Source organism: Phyllostomus hastatus, unplaced genomic scaffold (assembly GCF_019186645.2).
Source record: "Phyllostomus hastatus isolate PE091 unplaced genomic scaffold, TTU_PhHast_1.1 phas_contig_10, whole genome shotgun sequence".
NCBI lineage: Eukaryota > Metazoa > Chordata > Mammalia > Chiroptera > Phyllostomidae > Phyllostomus > Phyllostomus hastatus.
Genome location: NW_025333499.1, coordinates 957,041 through 982,091, shown reverse-complemented (window position 1 = coordinate 982,091; position 25,051 = coordinate 957,041). Strand labels below are relative to the sequence as shown.

Here is a 25,051-nt window from a genome sequence, read left to right as displayed (position 1 = left end):
AAGGAATAACCACCTCATTGATAAGTAGAGCTAGGAGCATCCTTGAAGACAAATCATCAAGTCGAACTCCCTAATGTTACACATAAAGAAGTTGAGGCCAAGAGAGGGAGGAAATTTTCCTAGGTTCTACAGGACATCAAAACATGGCTAAGGATCCCGACCTGGATTTTGGGGTTCTGGGCTCTTACCTGTCCAGTTCATCATCCAAGGGTTGGTAATTGAGCTCATAGCATTCAATTCTTTTTAGAAAGTCTTCCAGAACCTTTTCTCGGTCACAGTCTATGTAATCAGGGCTTCCGAGTTTCACTTGCTGGGAGAAGGGAGAAGGACAGAGAGACCGTGGAAGACAGAAACTCTGGCAGTGTCCTTGGGAAGGGCCTTTAGAGATCATTGAGTACAACATACCTCATAATAAGAATGGCAAAATTGAGACTTGGAGAAAGAGTCTTGCTTAAGTTTATAAAATGCATGCACTGAAAATCTGGATTGTATAATTCTCACTACTTATACATCTGTGTAGTTGAACAAGTTATGTTATATTATATTCAGTTCTATAGTGTACAATGTTTCATAAGAATGTTTATAAAAGGACTGGAAATTGTGATGTCAGAAATGGTTGAAGAAGAGGAACACAAGATCTTGGCCAGGGGTCATAATGGCTTAAATGTATCAAGTGTTTACTGGAAGAACATGGCATGTTGGGTTTGGTGTTCTGAAGGGCTGGTATCTCTAATTCCCTCCATTTCCACTCATCTTAGTGAGTGGTACTATCTTCCACTCAGTTACCTGAGGCTAAAGAAATCTGGAAGTCACCTTATAATAGATGTGTCCCTTTCTAACATTCCCCACCTCTCAGCAGGCACTGAAATCCTCTCTGCTATATCTTTTAAATATCTCTCTAATTGGCCTTCATTTTCTCTTGCCTGGATGTTCATGATAGCTTTGTGACTGATCACTCTGTGTAAAATCTTGTTATTTCTAATATATTCCCCATACCAGCAGCCAGAAGAATATTTCTTTTTTGTTGTTGTTTCAATTTTTTATTGTTATTCAAGTACAATTTTCTAAGAAGGATATTTCTAACATGTACATCTGACCATGGAATTCCCTTGCTTAAAACTTTTTACATTTCCTCATATATTTTAGGACAAAGTATGAAATATTTTAGCAAGTGACTCATGGTTTGTCATGATTGGGCCCCAAATAATTTTTTTCATCCTCATCTCCCATTGTTACCCTCTTCCTCTACATGCTATTCCCTTATTTTCCATTCTTTGCCTGCCAAATTCCTATGCATTTTTCAAGGTGCATGTAAGCTATTACCTTCATTAAGAAGATTTCCTGATATACCCTATTCCTCCCATGCAAGGTTAGGTCCTCAAGCTTCCTTTATTCCCTCATCTTAGCATTGATCTCACAGAGTTATGTATATAAACTTGCCAGGCTCTCTTACTTGACTGTGAGCTCGAGAGCAAGACTCTTAGCCCTGGCTGGTGTAGCTCAGCGGATTGAATGTGGGCCTGTGAACCAAAGAGTCACTGGTTCAATTCCCAGTCAGGCCACATGCCTGGGTTGCAGGCCAGGTCCCCACTTGGGGACACGTGAAGGGTGACCACATGTTGATGTTTCTCTCCCTCTCTTTTTCCTTCCCTTCCCCTCTCTCTTAAATAAATAAATAAATAAATAAATAAATAAATAAAATCTTTTTAAAAAGAGCAAGACTCTTCTCTGTCCATTACTATGTCTCTAATACCTGGAATGGCCTGGCACAGGTGTATGGATTCATTTTCTGTTTAACCAATAAATGGATGGCTAGATGGATAGGTGAAGAGGAAAGGGAGGGATTGGACATGTTCTTTGCTCCTAGAGGCAAAAGTATGACCATAAGTGGGAATTACAAGGAGGTAGATTTCAACTTGATTGGACTGTATTTGATGAAGGCAATGAGCCTCTTGTCACTAGATGTCTGAAGAAAAAATCTATACAAACATTTACCTGAGATTTCAGGTATCTGATGAAAGGTTGAAGGAGATGACTTTTAAAGTCTTTTCTGCGCCTGAGCTCCAGTAATTTGATGAAATAAGAAAGAGTAAAATGTGTTAAGTGTTCTAGTTCTAGACCACATGCCTAGAATCTAAGAGGAGTGATAATTCTGATATGAATTGTGAGGCAGAATAAAGATCTTTTGAGGCAGATAGCCAAATCTGAGGTCCAGTCCCATTTCTACCTCTTTCTGGCTGCATAAACCCTTGACAACTCACTTTCCCTCTTGGAACCTCAGTTTCTTTTTTCCAACACTGAAATGATTCTTAACATGCACATTTGTTGTGAAAAAGTCAGAGTCAAGCTTGGTACCTGGTGCATATTAATAACTCTATATATATTGGCTTCATTTAATTCTATAGGAAAATTGTAGGCCACAATCATCAGGGAATGCTTCCTATAGAAAGTGGGAAGGGACCCTGGAGAAGAATGCCTTTTTTAATCTCATAGATATATTTTTAGGCATGATCCAAGCCTGAGGCAAAGTAAGGAGGAAGGGTAACTTGGGCTCCTTACCCTGATGTTTTCTGCAATGATGCCGGGGTCATTACAGATGGACTCAATAAAAAACACCTAGAAGAGAAACAAAAGAAATATTTCCAGCAGGGAATTATGTTTGATAGGAGCCAATCATAGTTTGACCCCTTCTAAATGTTTCTGAGTAACATAATTTCATACAGTAGTGCTTTAGGATTCTGATTTTTATGAGGCAGATTGGCTGTAAATTGAATGACTCAAGATTATTGCTTTGTGTTTTTACTGTTTTTTTTAAAAAGTAGGATCCTACAAATAATGTCTACAAAATGAATTTGGTTCTTAGACATAATGCTCCAAGAGAGATGGACATGCTAAGGTAGTAATGGGAATTTAGCTCACCTGATACCATTTCATTTCACCTGAAGCCAACTTTCCTGAGGCCAATTCACCCAACTAATTAAGCTAAAATTATCATTTTCTAGAGCAGTAGTTATTTTCTTTCTTTTTTTTGCAAATAAAATCTTTTTATTCCCCTTCATCTTTTACACCCATCTCCTTAACCCCTCTCCCTTCTGGCAATCATCAGTTTGTTTTCTGTATCTGTGGGTCTTTTTCTGTTTTATTTATTCATTTTTTTAGATTCCACAAACAAGTGAAATTATATGGTATTTGTCTCTTTTTGCCTGACTTATTTCACTTAGCACAAAACCCTCTAGGTCCAACCATGTTGTCACAAACAACAAGATTTCATTCTTTTAATTGCCAAGTAATATTCCATTGTGTGTGTATATATGTGTATATGTATATGAGAGTATATATATGTATAAGGAATGTGTATATGAGAGTATACACATTCCTTTTGGAACATTATGGCTTTCTAGGCACCTAATTGTTCTCTACCATATCTTCTTTATTCATCTATTGATAAACACCAAGGTTGCTTTGGCTATTGTAAATAGTGCTGCTATTTATAGCACTTTTGAATTATTGTTTTTTTTTCCTCTTTGAATAAATACCCTGAAGTGGTATTGCTAGGCCATATGGCAATTCCATTTTTAATTTTTTGAGGAATTTCAATTGTTTTCCATAGTGGCTGCACCAATTTATAATCCCACCCACAATGAATGATAGTTCACTTTTCCCCACATCCTTGCCAACATTTGTTACTAGTTAGCTTTTTGATGATAGCCAGTCTGACTGGTATGAGGTGGTATCCCATCGTGGTTTTGATTTTCATTTCCCTGATGATTAGTGATGTTGAACCTCTTTTCATATGTGTATCAGTCATCTGTATGACTCCTATGGATAAATAGAAATTCAGGTCTGCTACTCATTTTTTAATTGTATTGTTTTCCTGATGTTGAGTTGTATGGGTTCTTTGTATTTTGGATATTAACCCTTTATCAGATATATCACAAATATCTTCTCCCATTCAGTAGGTTGTTTTTTCATTTTGATAATTGTTTCCTTTGCTATGTTTACTGGTTTTTAATTCACATGCTTTTTGTAGTAGTTCTCTCTCCTCTTTCCTCATCCTCTTCTTACAGTGCCAGCCTGTCAGCAGTCATCCTCAATTGCCTAATGTGGCACCTTTCCTTTCCTGTTCTGTTCTGTTCTGTTGTGTTGCTTCTAAACATTATCTGGAAAGCCATCTCAAACAAATTAAAATGTTGAGCCTAAGGTAGCTGATTAGCCTCTATGAGTCCTCTGCTTTGCCTTTCTTTAGGATTTACACCTGGATAAGTAGGTTCTAGATAAGAGTAGCAGTGTTACTGTACCTTGTAACCATGTTCCTTAGCAAACTGCAAAATCAGTGACCGTCGTTCTCTGGTAGTGTTGGTGGCATCAAAAACCTAAAGGCAGATGATGAGACTGGTTTGCTGTGAGTCTGGTGCTGATAGAATGCCTACTCTTTGACCATCCCTGTGGTCAGCTAATTGGAGTGCTACCAGAAGGGGATAGAACAGGGACTGGGTGATGAAGGATAGCAAAGATTTGTAATTGGCTTGTATCAATTTCTCACACTTATTGAGCCCTGCTATCTACCCAAAGCGTAGCAGGCTCTTACAGGAATAATAACGCAAGAAAACAATTGTGGGTTTTTAGTAGGGTGAAGTAGCTGAGCCTTAGAGGAAGGATTTGCTTTAACCAAGTCCCTGAGAGTTGCTGACAGAGCAGAGCTAGAACTGATTTCTCAACTCTTAGGTGAGGCTTCTTCCTTCCCTATCACTTTGGAGCTCTTTAAGAACAGGAAACAACTCCTTATCTTCAGCACCTTAGATGGGACAATTTGCATATTTGAAGATCTTTTTCATTTTTAGAATTTGCAAATCCTATCTCCAGGATCTCTATGAGAATAAATTGACTAAGATGTTTAGATAAATCTCAGAACTAAAAAGTTTGTAGTTTAGTTTTAAATTCTATTGTAGTCCTGCTTAATTCTTGGGAGTGGAATGGTAGGTATAGTAGCTAAAAGTATAGATTCTGGAGCTACACAACTTGGATTTCAGTTCTGTTCTGCCACATTCATGCTATGCCATAATGGGAAATTATTTAATCTTTCTGTGTGTCATTCTTCTGGGATATAAAATGGGGGAATAATTATAATACCCTCCTCATGGGGTAAGATGGAATTAAATTAATATGTACAAAGTACTTAGAATAATGTGTGGAACATAGTAAATGTTCAATACATATTAGCTGTTCTCCATCCCAGCAGAAATCCTAGGAAAAATGCAAATTTCTTTACCGCAACATGACCTTCCTCATGGCTGAGATAATCATGGACATCCTTAAGGGCTGCCAAAGCACATTGCCTGAAAAAGATGGAGGGAAAAAAAACAGATAAGACTTATTCCCAAGACTGGTTCCTCTCAATTTTTCTATAGTATCTATTGCACCATCTCTCACATGTCCTATATTATATTATTTGCCTAGTAAATATTTATACATGACCAGCACAGAGAGGTCACACAGGTGACAGTGGATCTGTGTATACATTTTAAGAGTAGGTATAAAGTGGCATACCTAGGAAAAATTGACTGACACAGAATAATATTAAAGGCTCCAACCCCTGAGTTAATAGACCTGAATGGGTTCTTGAACTCAGTTAGAGCCTGAGTATATGATCTGTAAAGTAGAAGGCATTCCTGGCACAGGTAACAGCACAAGCACAGATATGACATTGGCAATGGTTTATGGTTTTGGAAAAAATCTATTTAGTGATTACTCTTTTTAAGGTTCTATTATCCTCGTGGGCATGGATCAATAAATGAGACACAGGCTCTCTTCTAAAAGTGTTCAGAGTCTTGGAGAGGAGAGAGACTTTGAGATTGAATGGATGAGATTGAACAGACTGTAGTATGCCCAACTATTAAGACTCTTGTCTCAAATGCTAGGCTGAGAAATTTCCATTCTTCCCTGTCAGAAGTAGGAGAGTGTTTAAAGTTCTTAAGCAGGGGATAGCTATGACTAGAAACAGGCTTTGGGTAAGATGGCTATCAAAACCACCATTTGAGAGTCTGGAGGGCCTCCTTGCTAACCCTAGTGTCTCTGCTCTAGTCTCTCATCATCTGAACAAAGCCCTCCCTCAGCCAAGGGCCAGCACAGGTCCTCAAAATGTTAGGTACTTACTTCCTGATATGTAGAGCTTCCATGTTGTCTGGGAGAAAGAATTCATAGTTCTTGTAGCTAACTGCCTCTCTTCGATATTGACCTAAATTAAACACTGAAAGCAGGGAACATTGGTGAAGAGATTAGGAAGATTTCAGTGGCAACAACAACAAAAATTCCCATGTCCTAGTTGGGAGGGATTTTAGAGGTAGGTAGAATAAGGTATAATTTGTAGCTATATAATGTGCTTACAAAGCTTTGAATTATGGCTACCAGATCATTTATTTTTTACAACAATCCTGAAAAGTGGGAATCACCATTCCCATTTTACAAGTGAGAAAACTGAAGTTCAGAGATAGTAAGTAACATTCACAATTACTGAGGAGCTAGGATTCAAACCCAGGGCTATTTGGCTCCAAAGCTGGTGGTTGATTCACTATTCTATTTTATCGCAAACTCCAACCCTTTTCATGCTCTACTCCATTAGAAAGATAAACTTAGATCCAGGGAGTAAAATCAATCACTAAGGGTCCAACAGTGAGTCAGAACTAGTTTGGGCTTTCTGAACCATAGTCCAATGTTATCACATTTTCTGTATCACAATAGAGAATCTAAATTTATGCCCTCTCTAGGTCATACCTTCTCATTTGTAATGGTGTATAACCAGAGAGGAGGGAAGGGAAGAAAAGGGGATAATAAGCAAAGAAGTAATATAATATTTCATTCATTCAACCAATAAATATTTTCTGATGTGCACTCTGTGAAGCCAGCTGTGAGTTCTGGGGTCTCAGAGCTAAACCATATCTGCATGATGAGACTCTCAAAGAGCTCAGAATCCAGCAGATAGGTCAGAGAATAAACCAGTAAGTGGAGAGCTCTCACCCAGTTTGTCAAGTACTCTGACAGATCCGTGCAACAAAGTAAGGGGCAAGAAAAGACTAGTTAACTTGGGGTGACCTGAGAAGGTTTCTTGGAGAAAGCAGCATTTGAACTAGTCCTTTTAGGAGGGCAGGCCTTTTAAAAGGAAGGCATGGGGGGGGGGCTGGAGTGGGGAACAAAGACATTGCAGGTAGAGGAACAGCTTGAGCAAAGGTGTGGCATTGGCAGAAGGCAGAACACGTTTGGGGAATGGTAAGTCATCGACTGTGACTGAGGCCTTGAGAGACTGGCAACGGCCGACTGTGGAAGGCCTTGAACAACAGGCTATGGAGCTTGCTTTTAAGTCTGCAGGCCAAGAGATCCCTTGGAGACTGTATGCATATGTATGGTCAGCTGTGAGCTTTGAAATATGACTGTGAGAGCCTCTGTGAGAATGGAGTGTGCTGGAGCAGACAGGAAGCAGGCACATTACAGTAGGGTTTGTGTGGGAGCCCAGAGGAATCAAATAGGAATGGGGATGCACAGTGGGGGACAGGCAAATCAACTGGAAGAGAAGAGAGATTGATTGGTGAATAAGAGGTAGTAAGCACAAAAGAGACCATATCGAGGAGAACGGAAAGGTGGGAGCAGGGAGCAGGAAGGAGGCTGACAGGCAGGGAAGAAGACCCCTCTGGAGGCGGAATGAGACAGGACCACTTCCGGCTGGGGAGGGGAAGTGGACAGGCTTAGACATAAGGAGAGGCTTGGAGAGAGAAGACGCCTTCTGGACTCAAGAGGACGAGGTGAGCTAAGATGCCCAGCTTTAGTGAAAATGCTCTGGGTCCCTTCTGGCTGCAGCTTCAAAGTGCTTGATTCCACATGCTGCTAAGTTTGGAAGAAAACCTTAAGGTTGTGAAGGAATGGTAATGCTAATGAAAATTGGTATGATAATAATAGGAATAGCAATAAAAATAGTATCCTAGCCATAGAGTTGTCTTGAGGTCTTGCAAAAATGGAGCTCTTTGGGAAAGAAATGTAATTGTACTAGTTTTCCTACCTAGCATGGGATTGAGCACAGCATATGTGCTCAAGAAATTTTAAAATTCGATGAGTGTAGTGGTAGTGATAGTAGTAGTAGCAGTAGCAGTAATAGTCCACATTCTGTTAATAATTGAGACTTTCCTGGTAACCAGGGCATTGTCCCTTCGGAGGCTTGCTACCTTACTGTGTTTTCAGCCAGTGGCCTGTAGGGGGCTATATAACAAAAGGTTTCAGAGACTTACCTTTAGTTGGTGTTCCGATCCAGTTCAGATATCGGGTGAGCTTTGTAGAGATGTAAGTCTTTCCTCGAGCTGGTAAACCCACCATAATCACCATTGTGGGGGAATTGGTAAACTGGGGTATGGATGCTGGAAGACAAACAGAGCCTCAAAAGCTTATCTCCAGGTTCACATGATCTTCTGGTATCACCGCAGGGATGTAGAACTGGAAGGACCATCTTTCCCCCCATTATAACTATATAAAAACCCCTGTGATTGCAAATTGACTTCTCTTGAATTCATCAAAACAAAACAAAACAGAACAAAACAGAACAAAAAAAAAAACAACAACCCTGAGACTGCAGTACAAACAGTTAATCCAAAATCTGTAGAGACAAGCATTTGCAGGGAGCAAGAGTGCCCAGATATTTATCTTTCACAGATACTACTGAACAGCATATAAACTCATAAGAAATTCAGCTAAGAATGATTAAGGAGTTGCATAATGTTGGTTGTGGGCTAGGGTAATAATGTGAAGACACTGGGGGCTGTAGACATAGGTGGTCTGGCATCCTCTTGAAGACTTTTCCTTTAGAATCCCACCAAGTGCTAATAGGGAAGACTGAGAAGAATCCTGAGAAAGATATCCTGTAGTTCTGGCTTTGGGATGGAAACAAAACAGCAGCCATTGCTGAAATTTTTCCCAGGCCATTCTACCTACATATCCTATGGAACAAAAGCCTTAATCATCATGGAGAAAGACAATAAAACTCTAGCATAAGAGCACTGGTGAAAATTCATTGCAGTTGGCAGAGAGGAGTGGCTACACCACTGAAACTCTACCCAGGCCAAACTTCTGTATCTCCTCTAAGGAAAATAAGCTTTAATCTGCAGAAGGAAGGACAGCAGGAACTGAAGGCAATGGTGGAAACTCTATACAGCTGGAGAAGAAAAATGGAAAAATGTTTTAATCCAGGAGGAGCAGGAATATGTGCTAGGCCCACCATTATATTTAGAGGAGGGGCAGAATGCTTGGGACGTTCACACCTCTAAGACTCAGGGTAAGCCTGTCTAAGAGTTAGGCTTAATCAGAATAGCATAAAATGTCCTTAGTTCCCTATTTCCCACTACCAGGCTAAAAAAATAGGTAATAATGGACTATATTTTTAAAGGATGCAAGAAATAAATTGTCTCCAGAGAGAAGCAAAAAGGGAAGAATCAAGGCAAGAAGAAATCAAAGTCTGAAGAGACAAATCATCAGCACCAGACTCAGTTAAAACACACAGATTGGAATTATGAGACAAGGAATTTAAAATATCAATGACTACTATGTTAAAAGGTTTATTGGAAAGGTAGACAGCATGCAAGATCCTAAAGGTAAATTCAGCAGGGGAATGGAAAGTATAAGAAATAATTAAATGTAAATACAAGAGAAAAATGGCAACAGTATCAGATCTGAAGAATGCCTTTCATGTGCTCATCAGCGGAGTTGACACAGCTGTAGAATCACTGAACTTGAAGATAGATCAATAGAAATTATACAGACTGAAATGCACAGATAAAAAGAGTAAAAAATAAAACAAAATGAGAAAACCAAAAACTTGGGAACACTATTAAACAGTGTAATATATGTGTAATTAGACTTTCAGAAGGAGAATGGGGAAGAAGAAATACTTGAAGAAGTAATTGCCAAAATCTTTCCAAATTAGTGATTGATACCAAACCAGAGAACTAAGAATCTCACAGAACACCAAGCAGGATGAATAAAATTTTTAAAAGAACACATTGGCATATAACATTCAAACTGCAGAAAATCAGGCAAAAATAAAATATTGAAGGCAGCTGCAACTGAAATGTACAATAACAAAAAATACCCTGACTGAATGGATTCAATGACAGAAGACAAACAATCTAATTAAAAAGAGCAAAGGACCTGAACAGACATTTCTCCAAGGAGAACATCCAGAGGGCCCAGAGACATATGAAAGGATGCTCAGCATCACTAGCCATCAGAGAAATGCAAATTAAAATCACAGGGAGATGCCATTACACACCAGTCAAAATGGCCATCCTAAACAAATCAACAAACAAGTGCTGACAAGGTTTTGAAGAAAAGGGAACCCTAATGCACTGTTGGTGGGAATGCAGACTGGTGCAGCCACTATGGAAAACAGTATGAAATTTTCTCAGAAAGTTATAAATGGGACTGCTTTTTGACATAGCAATTCCACTGCTGGGGTTATACCCTAGGAATCCTGAAACATCAGTTCAAAAGAACCTATGCACCTCAATGTTCATAGCTGCACAATTTATAATAGCCAAGTGCTGGGAGCAACTTAGGTGCCCATCAGTAAATGAATGGATCAAAAAACTATGGTACATTTACACAATGGGATACTATACAGCAGAAAGGAAGAAGGAACTCCTACCCTTCTCAACAGCATGGATGAAACTGGAGAGCATTATGCTAAGTGAAATAAGCCCCGGCAATAAAAGACAAATACCATATGATCTCACCTGTAAGTGGAACCTAGTCAACAAAACAAACAAGTGAGGAAAATATAACCAGAGACATGGAAATAAAGAACAAACTCACAGTAACCAGAGGGGAGGGGGGAGGGGGGTAATGGGATAAGAAGGGGAAGGCTCAAATCAAGGAACATGTATAAAGGACCCATGAAGAAAGACAATGGGGGAAGACAGAGAATTGAATGTGGGAGGTGGGGGCAGGTAGGGCAGGGGAGAGTGGGGGGGGGATGGGGACAACTGTAATTGTGCAACAATTAAAAAAAGAAATGATATAGAAAAGAGTAAAAAAAACCTCAAGGATCCACCACTAGCAGTCATCTAATATGAACAACAGAGAAATAAAATGTAAAAAATAAAAGAACAGAGATTTGGGGGCCTGTGTAAAAAAAAGGGCTAATATTCATGTTATTGGTGTTCCAGATGGAGAGGAGAAAGAGAAGGGCTTAAAAAAGTATTTGAGAAATTAAGACTGAAAACTTCCAAAGTTGATGAAAAACACAAACTCAGAGATTCAAGAATCTGAGTAAATCCTAAATAGGATAAAATCATAAAATCCATTCAGACACAAAATAATCAAATTGGTAAATACTACAAAAAAGAAATTATCTTGAAGATTACCTCTGTCACAATGCCTATGTCATTTACCCCACTTTACCTCCCCACAGAGGCACTGTATCATCTCACATCATCACAAGAAAAAGAAGGGTGAGTATAGTACAATAAGATATCCTGAGATTGAGAGAGAAACCACATTCACATGACTTTCATTACAGTATACTGTATAATTGTTCTATTTTATTAATAATTATTGCTGCTATTCTCTTACTGTGCCTAATTTATAAATTAAACTGTATCATAGGCATGTATGTATAGGGAAAAACATAGTATTTATAGGGATCAATATTATCTGCAGTTTCAGGCACCCACTGGAATTCTTAGAATGTATCCTCTGCAGATAAGGGGGGACTAATTTTCTCAAGATAGTGTGGTATTGGCGAAAGCACAGACAAATAGATCAATGGAATAGAACAGAGAGCCCCAAAATAGACCCACTCAAATATAGTCAACAGATTTTGGACAAAGGCAATTCACTGGTGAAAATTAGAGTCTTTTCAACAGATGGTGCTAGAACAATTGGAAGTCCATATGAAACAAATAAACATCATCACATATCTCTTATCTTAGGCAAAATGTAACTCAAAATGGATCACTGGCCTAAATACAAAATATAAATCAGTAAAACTTCTAAAAGTTAAACATAGGAGAAAATTTGCATGATATTGGGTTTGACAATGAGTTGTTAGATACATCACAAAAAGCACCATCCATGAAGAAATTAATAAATTAAACAACAAAAATTTAAAATATTGACCTGTGAAGGACACTGTTAAGAGGATGAAAATAAATGCTTCAGATTAGGGGAACATATTTGCAAACTACATATCTTGTGTATCCAGAATATGTAAAGAACACTTAAAATTGAACAGTAAAAGAGAAAATATAATTTTAAAAATTGGCAAAATATCTGAAAAAATACTCCACCACCCCTGTAAAGATGGTAAAGTGTCATATTAAAATATGTTCCATATTATCAGTCATTAGTAAAATGCAAATTGAAACTGGAATGAGTACAGAATGAGATATAACTATTAGAACAGCTCAATTTTATTATATATATTATATATCTATATATGACAATATCAAATGCTGGCAAGGATGTGGAACAAAAGGAACTCTCATTCATTCCTAGTGGGGATATAAAATGGTTCAGGCATTTTGAAAAACAGCTGGGCAGTTACTCATAAAATTTAACAAATGATTATTATATGACCTAGCACTTCCACTAGGAATGAAAGATATATAGGAAAAATTAAGGAAAAGACATATATTAAGAAACTTAATATAGTTTTGTATAAACTTAATTAAGAAAAAATAAGTTTATACAAAAATATATATGAGAATGTTTATAAAGTCTTATTAAAAATTGCTAAATACTAGAAACAAATAAGATATCCTTTAATTTGTGAATGGACAAACTGTGGTACATTCACAAAATAGAATACTATCCAACAATTAAGTGAACCATTGATTCACACAACAGCTAGGGTTATACCAAATGCATTATGCTAAGAGAAAGAAGCCAGATCCAAGAGCTGACATATGATATAATTCCACTTATATGATATCCTGGGAAATACAAAATTATACGAAATGGAACAGATCAGTAATGTTCAGTGTTTGGTGGAGGTCATAGGTGACCTACAGAAACAATCAGAAAGCAATTAATAAAATGGTAATAACTACATAACTATCAATAATTATTTTAAATGTCAGTGGATTGAATGCTCTAATGCTCTAATCAAAAGGCAAATGGAAAAGAAGATGTGATATCATATATGTATATATATATGTATAAACTACATATACATAGGTATAAACTTGGCCATATAAAAGAATAAAATCGTTTGAGACAACAGGGGTGGACCTAGAGGGCATTATGCTAAGTGAAATAAGTCAGATAGGGAAATACAAACACAATATTAATTATTTCATTTATATGTGGAATCTAAAAAACAAACTAAACAAATAAACTAAACAGAAACACTCTCATAGATACAGAGAACACACTTATAGTTGCCAGATCGGGGGGGATTTGGGGACTAGGTGAAAAAGGCAAAGGGATTAAGAAGTACAAATTGACAATTACAAAATAGTCATGGGAATGTAAAGTACAGCTTAGGGAATATAGTCTATAATACTGTAATAACTATATATGGTGTCAGGTGGGTGCAGAACTTATTGGGGGTATTGCTTTGTAAGTTATATAAATGTCTAACCATTGTGCTGTACACCTGAAACGTATATGTTAAATGTCAAGTGTAATTTTTAAAAATTAAGAAATTCAATGACATCAATTACAACAATAAACATAAATAGATTAAGCAATCCAATCAAAAGGTGGAAAAGTCTCATTGGATTTTTAAAAGACCTAACAAGATCTAACTGTATGCTTTCTATGGAAATTAAAATTTAGATTCAAAGATACAATAGGCAGAAAGCTAAAAAAATTTAAAAAATACACCATGCAAACAGCAACTAGAAGAAAGTTGGAGTGCTATACTAATATCACATGAATTAGATGATAAAATATTGCTAGAAATAAGTAGGTACTTTTTATAATGGCAAAAGGATTGATCCATCCAGTAGATATAGTAATTGCAAATATATATGCCTATGAACAGAGTCCCCGAATATGTGGAGCAAAAACTGATATGATTCAGGAATAAAGAGACAATTCAAAGACAGTTGTTGGAGATTTCAATACCCCACTTTTAATAATAAAGAGAAGTACACAGATCAACAGAGAAATAGAGACTTAAAACCACTAACCACAAAATAATCCTAATAGTTATCTATAAATCGTTCCAACCCAAAACAGCAAAATACACATTATTCTTAAGTGCACATTGAGTATTTTCCAGGATAGATTATATTCTAAGTTATAAAAACAAGCTTCAATAAATTTAAAATAATTGAAATCATATAAAGTATGTTCTCCAATCACAGTGGGGTGAAAGTAAAAATGAATTTCAGAGTGAACTTTGGGAAATTTACAAATATGTGAACCAGAAGGAAGGATATGATAATTAGAGAATAGGAAAACATTAGAAAAAATGAATAAAACAAAAAGTTGGTTCATTAAAAAGATTAGCTATGGCTTCTCAGCCTTTTGACTAAGATCATGTGTAAAAGGATTAGCAAATTCAACAAACTTTAGCTAAATTGACCAAGAAAAAAAAAGAGAAAACTCAAATTAATTAATTCAGAAATGAAAAGGGAAATATTACTACTGATCTTACAGAAATAAAAAGAATTATATGGAAGTATTTATTATTAGCAACTATATGTTAACACAATAGATGACGTAGATGAAATGGACAAATTATCAGAATAACAAAAACTTCCAAAATGGACTCAAGAAGAAAAGAAAACTGAAATGCTCTATAACAAGTAGAGACTGATTGAGTAACCAAAAAAAAAAAAAAACAACCCCAAAAACAACTTGTCGCAAAGAAAACTCCAGGCTTAGATGGATACACTGATAAAGTCCACCAAACATTTAAAGAATTACTGAATTTTTTGGACCGTAAGATGTATAGGATCATAAGACACACCTAGGTTTTAGAGGAGTAAAATAGGAAAAAAAAATTTCGATGCAAAAAATGTGGCAAAATATTTAATAACATAAATAACATAGGCCACCACCCCCTCCCCTAACAGCGAGCCAGGTAAGCTACATTCAGACTATAAGATGCACCCCCACCCCCTCCAAATTTTGGGGGGGTGCATCTTATAATCCAAAAAATACAGTAACACAATTCTTCAAAAGCTCTTTTGAAAAATAGAAGAGGAAGAGAATATTTTCCACATCATTCCTTGAGGCCTGTATTTCTGTGATACCAAATGCAGATAAAGATATCTGAGGGAAGGAAAATTACAGAGTAATATATTATTAATATAGATGCAAGAATCCTTAACAGTATACTAGAACTTGAATCTAGCAAAATATAAAAAAGATTATATACTGTTGGCAAGTTAGCTTTATTATAGGAATGCAAGAATGGTTAGATCTCTGAAAATCATGTAATGTAATACACTTCAGAAGTTTCTCAATCTAATAAAGGACATCTATGAAAAACCCATGGTTAATATGGCACTTAATGGTGAAAGATTGAATGTAATTCCCCTAAAATCGGGAATAAAAGAAGAATGCCTGTTCTCACTTCATCTTTTCAACATTGTACTAGAGGTTCTACTTAAGGAAATAAGGTAAAAAAAAAATAAAACATATGCAGAAAGGAAAAAATTAAACTACTCCTATTTGCAGATGACATGATCATATATACAGAAAATCCCAAGGAATTCACTAAAAAATTCTATTATGACTAATATGATTTTAATAATGTTGAAAAGCTACAAAACATGATGGCTAGAGGGAAAGGGGCTGGGAATTGGGAGGAGGTGGGCAAATAGTGTTAACAATAAAAATAAAATTAAAAAATAACTGATCCATAATGAAACATAAATAAAAGAGGCCCTGGCCAGGTGGCTCAGTTGGAGCATCAGCCAAAAGGTTGTGGGTCTGATTTCTAATCAGGGCACATTGGTACCGGTACCTAGGTTGTGGGTTCATACAGGAGGCAACCAATCTATGTTTCTCTCACACATCAGTATTTCTTTCTCTCTCTCTCCCTTTCTCTCCAAAATCAATAAAAATGTATCCTCAGGTGACAGGGTGGGAAAGGACCTAAATAAATGGAACAACATCCCATGTTCACGCACCTAAGACTTAATTGTTAAGATTTTGATACTCGTTGACCTACAGATTCAACAAAATCCTTACCAAAATCCCAGGTGACTTCTTTGCAGCAATTGACAAGTTGATTCTAAAATTTGTATGAAAATTTAAGAGGCCTGGAAGAGCCCAGATCATCATGAAAAAGAGGAACAAAATTGGAGGACTAACACTTCCCAATTTAGAAACTGAACTGAAAAACTATAATATTACAATGTGGTGCTGGCATAAAGATAGACATATAAACCAATAGAATAGAACAGAGAGCTCTGAAATAAACTCAAATTTATGGTCAATTAATTTTCATCAATGGTTCAAAACAATTCAGTTCTTTAATCTTCAACCAATGGTGTTGGGACAACTGGCTATCCGCATGTAGAGAATGAAGTTGGACCTCTAACTCATACCATATGGATCAAAGACCTAAATGTAAGAGCTAAAACTATACAGAAATCTTTGTGATTTTGGATTAGATGTTTTCTGGGATATAACACCTAAAGCAAATCAACAAAGGAAACAATGTGTAAATTGCACTTCATCAAAATGAAAAACTTTTGTGCTTCAAAAGATATTATCAAGAACATAAAAAGAGAACCCAAAGAATGGTAGTAAATATTTGCAATTCATAGATCTAATAAGAATTTACTTTCCGGAATATATAATGAAGTCTTACAAATCAACAGAAATAAAAAGACAACTTAATTTTTTTAATGGGCAAAGAATTTGAATAGACATTTCTCCAAAGATATAGAAATGGCCAACAAATACACAAAAATGGTCAATATCATTAGTAATTAATGAAATTTAAATTAGAATCACAATGAGAAATTCATATACACTCAAGATGGTTGTAACAAAAAGTGGACAAGTGTTAGTGAGGATGTAGAGAAACTGGAATCCTCATATGTTGCTTTTGGGAATGTAAAATGGTGAACCCACTTTGAAAAATAGTTTGGCAGTGTCTCAAAGTATTGTACAGTAGTCCCATTAATGCTGGTTTTTGCTTTCCATGATTTCAGGTACCCATGCTCAACCACCATCTGAAAATATTAAATAGAAAATTCCAATAATAAACAATTCATAAGCTCAAAATTGCACAGTATTCTGAGTAGCATGATAAAATGTCACACCATCCAGCTCCATTCTGCCTGACATAAATCATACTTTTGTCCAACATCTCCACACTGTGTACTCTACCCGCCTGTTAGTCACTTAATAGCCCTGCCAATTATCAGATCGACATCATGATATCGAAGTTCTAGTGTGCAAGTAAACCTTATTTTACTTAATAATGGCTCCAAAGCACAAGAATAGTGTTGCTGAGTGGTGGGGAGAAAATGCAGACAACTGTAATTGAAAAACAATAAAGTAATTAAAAAGAAAAAAGAAAAAAAGAATAGTGTTGCTGGCAATTTGGATATGCCAAAAGAAACTGGGAAGTGCTTCCTTCAATGGAAAAGGTAAATATAGTACAATAAGATATTTTGAGAGACCAAATTCACATAACGTTTATTATGATATATATTATAATGATTTTATTCTCACTAGCCATTGTTAATTTCTTACTGAGATTAATTTATAAGCTAACCTTTATCATAGGCATGCATGTGTAGGGAAAAATATAATATATATAGGTTTTGTACTATCTGTAGTTTCAGGCATCCACTGAAGTATTAGAACATATCCCCTGTGGATAAGGGTGTACTACTGTAGATAGTTACCACATGATTCAGTAATTCCACTCCTAGGTATATATCCAAGCAAAGTAAAAACATATGTTCAAACAAAAAGTTGTATAAGAATGTTCATGGCAGTATTATTCATATAAGCCAGAATTGAAAACAACCCAAATGTCCATCAGTTCATGAATGGAAAACAAAAAGTGGTATATCCATACAATGAAATATTATTCAGCTATTAAGAAGAATGAAGTACCTATATGTGTTACAACATGGATAAACATTAAAAATATTATGCCCAATGAAAGAAGCCAAGTACAAAAGGGTTGATTCCATTTATATGAAATATCCAGACTAGGCAAATCTATAGAAACAATAAGTAGATTAGTGGTTGCCAGGGGCTGAGGGGAGGGGGGAATCTGCAATAATTCTGAAGGGTGTGTGGTTTCTTCTGGGGTTGATGAAATGTCCTGGAATTAGTGGTGATGCTATACAATCATGTGAACATACTCATAACCAAGAAAGTGAAGATGGCAGGGTAGGTAAACACAGCTTGCCTCTTTGCACAACTACATCAAAATTACAACTAAATTATAGAACAACCATCATTCAGCACCACCAGTAATCAAGCTGAATGGAAGCTCTACAACTTACAGAATTAAGGAAGAAACCACATTGAGACTGGTAAGAGGGGTGGAGATGTGGAAGGGGCTGGTCCCATACCCATGTGTGGTAGGTGAAAGTCAGGAGGGATATCTCAGGACCAAGGGAGTGGGGAGTGCTTGGTTGAGGGGGATAAAGGGGGAAAAATTGGGACAACTGTAATAGCATAAACAATAAAATATAATTTATATTAAATATATATACTAATAACCACTAAGTTGTACTTTTTTTAGATTTTATTAATTTATTTTTAGAGAGAGGGGGAAGGGAAGGAGAAAGAGAGAAAGAGAAACATTACTGTGGGGTTGCTTCTCACATGGCCCTCACAGGGGACCCGGCCCACAACCCAGGCATGTGCCCTGACTGGGAATCAAACCAGTGACCCTTTGGTTCGCAGGCCTGCATTCAATCCACTGAGCTACACCAGCCAGGGCTAAGGTGTACATTTAAAAATGGTACTTTATGGTATGTAAATTATATTTCTATTAAAAAAATTAAAATGTATATGAAAAGATATATCAGGCAAATATTAAGCTAAATAGAAATAATGTATGTTTATTAATATCAGAAAGAAACTGCTGCAAGGCAAAATGCCAATGATATTAAACCAGAAATAAATAAGCTCCTTATACATCAATAAAATCTTCAAGTCGCCAGGAAGATATAACAATTCTAAACTTATGTGTAATTATTTACAAAGCTTCAAAATTGACATAGTTACAAGAAAATATTAACAAAATTTGCATATCAATAAGCAGCCAAAACCGCAGAAAAATATAGAGCATTTGTACCAGATAAACAAACACGACTTAAGTATATACTACAGTGAACTGAACTATAAAATGTACATTCTTTTCAAATGCTCATGGAACATTCACCAAAAACTTTCAAATGTTAGAGTCTAACAGTTAAACCATAAAGCAAATGTCAGTAGATTTCAAAGAATTAAAATCACACAAAATTTGTTCTGTGAAGAGAATGAAATCAGACTGGGAATGGAAAGGGCACTGATCTGTTAAAACAGAAGCTTGTCTTGCACAAGGTCTGGCAGAGATTACAGGAAGCCTCCTGCTGTGCTAGAAATTAACCCTTTAGTTGCAAGATGATAAGCAGTAAGTCCCAGCAATCCTGGAAAAGGCATTGAGATGGTCAGGACAACCGACTAAGTGGCAGGGAAACTAAGAAACCTAGAGACATGCTTACTTAGTTAATTTTCTGAAAATATTTTACAAATTCATATGACCATACAAGTGTGCATCTGTGAAATAACAGTTCTGTTTAGTAGGCCAATTATAGCATTAGATACCTATATTTAATAAAAGAAAGTCTGAAAATTGATGAACTGAGCATCCAATGCCAGAGGTTAAAAAGAACAGTAGAATAAATCAAAAGAAAACAAAAGAAATAGGATAATGATAAGGAAAACAGTTCTATAGAAAACAAAGATATACAGAAAGAATAAAAAAGCCAAAAGTCAATTATTTAAAAAAAACTTATAAGAGTAGCAAACTTCTGGAAAGATTGATCAGGAATTAAAAAGAGAAGGTACAAATAAACAATATTAGAACAAAAGAGGAAATAACTGCAAATGCAACAGAGATTTTCTAAAAATTTAAAGATAGGAACTTTATGCAAACAAATTTGAAAAATGGTGTGAAGTAGAATTAATTCTAGAAAAGCATAACTTAACAAAACTGACAAGTAGAAATAGCAAACTGGAGTGATTCAATAATTACTTAAAAAATTATATCAGTTCAAATACTTCTTAGGAAGAAGACACCAGGCCTCAAAATTGTGCCAAATATTTAAAGAACAAATAGTTCCTTAGGCCACCTCTGTCATAACATAGAATGAAAGGAAATAGTTCCCACTTCATTTAATGATACCAAAATCAAATAGAGAATGAAAAAATTACAGACCAATCTCATTTATGAACAAATCCAAAATTCCTGAACAAAATATTAATGAACTAAATCCTAGCAGTTTTTATGTTTCATGGGACTGTAAGATTAGTTCAACACAATAAAAAAATCTCTAATGTGATTTACTTTAATAGGTTAAAGTATAAAACCAACATGTCATCTCAATGGATACAGAAAGCACCATTAATAAAATTTAGCATCTACTAATTTTAAAATAATCCTATTGGCAAATTAAGAATAAACTGAATTCCCTTTTTTTTGAAAGATAAACTGAACTTCTTTGCCCTGTTAAATGGTATCTACAAAAATCTACAGCAAATTTACTCAGTGGTGAAACTTTAAAAGCATTCCCTTTAAAAATTAGGATCAATGTAATGTACGCTATTAACATTTCTATTTAACATTGTACTAAAAATGATATGTGTGTATTGGAGGTAGGGGTCCTAGCAGTGCAGTAATATAAGAAAAAGTGACCCCAAAATATGAGGATTGGAGGAGAAAAAAGAAAACTGTCATTTACATACAAATTATCAAAATCAATTATTAGGTTAGGTTTGCTAGTAACAAATGCAATATCCAAAAACCAATTATATTTATATATATTAGCAATAAATTGCTGTAAAATGTAATTTTCTAAAAAGGTATTTTAAAAATTGACAACAAAAATAAGCAAAAATTTCTTGCACTGATGCGGACGCCCTTTTAAATTACAAAACTTTACTCAAATGACATGAAAAAGTCTAAATAGATGGAGAGACACACCATGTTTACAGAAGACTCAATATTGCAAAGATGTTAACTCTCCTTAAATTGATCTACAGATTTAATGTAATTCCCATCAAAATCCCCAAAATTTTGTCAGTGTGTCTGTGGTTTTGTGTGTAACTTGAAAAGCTGATTCCAAAATTTATGGAGACAGCATTTCATTTTATTTAATTGCATTTTATAACCCAAAATTAGAAACTACATAAATGCTCATGAACATTAAGATGGATAAATAAGCTGTGGATATGCACAAAATGTAATATTACACAGGCAAGAAAGAATAAACAAACTACAATTGCATCCAGTGATAATATAGATGGCCAACAAAACATAATGGTGAATGAGAAAAACAAGTCACAGATGAATATACACAGCTGTTCAAGTACTTTATACATGTTAATGTATTTAATCTTCAGAACAACCTCATTAAGTGATTGTGTAGTTCCCCTCCCCCACGACCCTCTTTGGGGCCAGGCAGGTCTTCTGGAGAGGATAGAGTGAAAGTAACACAGAGTGACTGTTTTTACTGAGCATCCCTATGTGCCATGCTCTGGGCTTGATGCTGGGGATACAATGGGAAAAAGACCACACACCCACCTTCTTACTTAAATAATAATAACATTTATTGAGTGCTTACTATAAGCTGGGCACTCTTCTAAGGGTTTTATATACTGTAGCTATCTAATCTTCACAACAACACTGTTACTAACTTCTTTTTACAGATGAGGAAATGGAAGCACAAAGAAGTTAAGAGACTTGTCTAAGGTCACAGAGGCAGGAGCTAGGACTCAAACCTAGGCAGTCTAAATCCAGAACATCTAAATCACTGAATCAGCCCAACAATATGGGAAGGTAGGTAGGTATTAATCCTGTTTTACAGTTGAGGAAAGAGGCTCAGAACTACAGTGAACACATATTTATTTTGCATCCTTTATGTGACAGAGACTATATTAGGTGATTGATGTATATTATTTCTCCAACCTGGAAAAAGTTCCCAGAAATCTAAGGATCCTAACTCTGGAGAACACAGGCATGCCAGCTCAACCCAACAGTCCCTTAGAAAGGATCAAGAGTGTCCAGGTAGGTAAGAGTGAGATGTAATTCTGTCTCATCCAGGTTCCTAGATCTCCAAATGAGTGAGTAAAACTGCCAGTGGAGAGGAGGAGAAAGGAGAACATGAGGTTCCCCCACCCTTTCTCTTCTTCCTCCATCTACACCCTATATCCTACATACTGCATTTAACATCCTACATCTTCCTGGATCCTCTAAGCAACTACCTCTCCCCCTGCCCTGAGCAGACGTGACCCTGGACCTTCTGTAGCATTAGCATAGTGGAGGCTTGGTCAGCTTGTCCTTGAGTTGTCTCAGTCCAACAGTCCACAGCTGTTTTATCTCTGCCCACCTTATGGCTCCTCAGGCCATAATCCTTATGCTGGAAGTACCTTGGTTCACAACTGTTCCCCATTATCTGTGAGAAATGGTATAATGCAGTTTTCAAAAAATATTTTTACAAGTTTCATTTGCTTCTCCTTTGCCCCTCCTTTTTCTTTAATTTTCAAAGTAAACATTACACCAACAGGCTGTCCCTAAGAAGACTGATTGTCTTCTCCCTCTCTGGGGAGAGCAGCAAGTGTCCATATGTGCCAAGAACACAATGCAGAAGATCGGACACCCAGCCTTTCCCAACCAAGTCAGGTATAGATTTATTAGAAGAGGCTTGAGAAAGGGGAGGAGCAATGCTGACCAATGACATGGCACTGCTGTGTACCCAGTACCTGTCCCCGAGAAACAGTTCTAGGAACCATCTCCTTATATCCACCCACTATCAGACAGGACCAATTTCCAGAAATTTCACTGAGATCACCAAAATGGAACATTCTAGGCTAAGCACTGAACAGTTCCAAACTAGAAATGTCAAATTTCAAACAAGAAGCATTCTAAATAAGCTGGAGATGGGGAAGAAAAGTTTCTAGGCAAAAATTCCTCTGATTAAATGATCTTGATCCAATCCTCATTCTTTCTATCTTTATCTCTCTCTTTTTGTCTTTCATTCTTTACCTTTTCTAACATTAGCCTCTTGTTGTCTTACACCTACTTCATCTAGCTGCTCATGTATTCCAATGTTCAGGTTGGGGTGGGAGTGGACGGGGGGCATGCCTTTGCTCTTTTTCCATACCCACTTTACCACCACCACCTTGAAGCCTATGGAAGCAAACCCCACTTACAGCCCCTCCTCCGTTGCAGCCCACTGCTGCCGCTGCTGTGTGGAATCCAGATCTTCTGCAACCTGGTTTGGGTGAGTTCTTCCATTTCTTGAGACATTTTGGGTGCCACAGCTAATGACACCACTGTCCATAAGATACCGGGCCTTGTGGACTGGGACTTCTTGTCTTGCTAACTGTCTCTTCTGTTGCTGTGGCCACAGCAGCAGGTGGACAGAGTTGGGACAGGGAGATGAGCTGGCTTCTGAGCCCTCTGGCAGCCTGTCTCCAGCCTCCTTTCCTTTTTCCTAGTCCTTGCCTGCTTTTGCTCTTCTATGTACCAGTGAGGGCTTAAGTGCAGAGAGGGAGAGGTTGGGCAGAGGTCAGCAGAGGCCTCTGAACTCCAAGAGCTGTGTACATAGGAGATAAGTGCCTTCCAGCAAAGGAGGGCAGCCAGCAAGACAGCCAAGGTCTGGCCAGTCACTTCCCTCCAATGAAGACAGGACTACTAGAGTATGCAAATAAAAGACCAAAGATCATGTGCTTACACGCTATGTAGAGTGGGGAGGCAAAGGTGTTGGAAGCAGGTCTCAGTAGCTTTCACAGCTTTGAAATAAAATACAGGCCCAAGTAGAATGTCAAGTTTCAATCTGGAAACTGAGATCCACATCAGAAATGCAAGGTTCCCAAGTACAAACATACATAGTCCCTAATGAAGAATGCAATGTTTTGATCTAGCAGTCAAAGGCCCAAACTGGAAGTGAAAGATCCACTGCCTTACTGGCCCACCCTCCCCTACAAAACAAGCGCCTCCCCTAGTTTGAATCACAACACTTGTCTTTCCCTGAATTCTTCTGCCTTTCCTATTGGAGGCCCTCTCCTCTTAAAATGTGCTGCCTGGGGTACTCTTGGAGAGATGGGCACTATTCAATCATCTCATGCTTTCTTCAGCTGAGGCTAAATAAATCAGAGTAAACCTGACACCTCTGGGAAGAGGAATGAGTGCAGCCATTGCTGGGGTAGAGATGGCAAGCGCTGCCCACATGGCTGCCAGCAGCCATCAGGTGGGACCTTATTCAGAACCTGGCTAAAGTTCCTCATGCCAAGCCATAAGAATGGAGGTTTAGAGTGGAAGCTGAAGCAAACTGAGTATGGGGAGCAGGAAGCAATGGATTCAAACTAGGACATCCACCCTGATATCTCTATTTTACCCTCTTTCTTCCCCTGGTTGTATTGAGGCTTTTTATGTGTGGATCTCATCTGAAAGTACAGCTTACCTGGAAAATGTCCAAGTGTTCTCTTACTTCATTCTTTTGCAACCTTCCCACCCCCTGGTGAACCTCTGTTGATTGGCTACGAGAAAGCTCAACTTTCTTCCACTGAGTTGGGTTACACCGGGGCAATCTCTTGGGGCTAGAAATCTCCAGTCCCTACCCTCCAATGCTCTTAGATACACTTTGCCTTTTAAGAAGTCCCTTAAAGTACATTCTCAGTGTCCTAGTCTACACAAGGGTTAGATTCCTTCCAGTTGTTGTGTATAAATCATACCAAACTCTCAATATATTTCATAGCCTGCCCATGTAAATCAATCCCCTGAAGCAGTGGATCAAAGTGATTAAGAGCAATGGGCTCTTGGAGCCATACTACCCAAATGGAATCCCACCTCTGCCCTTTGTTATGAGACCCA

General features: G+C 37.1%; 1 protein-coding gene across 2 annotated transcripts in view; it reads right to left on the bottom strand.

Annotated features, from left to right (window-relative positions):
* Positions 1–25,051, bottom strand: part of PFKFB1 (6-phosphofructo-2-kinase/fructose-2,6-biphosphatase 1) — a 47,456-nt gene that overhangs the window by 19,351 nt on the left and 3,054 nt on the right. The window contains exons 1-7 of one of the 2 annotated variants that reach the window (XM_045833077.1): positions 23,389–23,724; positions 8,274–8,399; positions 6,154–6,247; positions 5,270–5,336; positions 4,299–4,373; positions 2,560–2,616; positions 189–310 (exon numbers count right to left, since the gene is read on the bottom strand). In XM_045833077.1, coding sequence (XP_045689033.1) covers positions 189–310; positions 2,560–2,616; positions 4,299–4,373; positions 5,270–5,336; positions 6,154–6,247; positions 8,274–8,399; positions 23,389–23,485 — 638 coding nt within the window. In that variant the 5' untranslated portion in view covers positions 23,486–23,724. Of the gene's footprint in view, positions 1–188; positions 311–2,559; positions 2,617–4,298; positions 4,374–5,269; positions 5,337–6,153; positions 6,248–8,273; positions 8,400–23,388; positions 23,725–25,051 lie in introns of those variants that run through there. The other variant, XM_045833086.1, reaches the window with a different exon arrangement.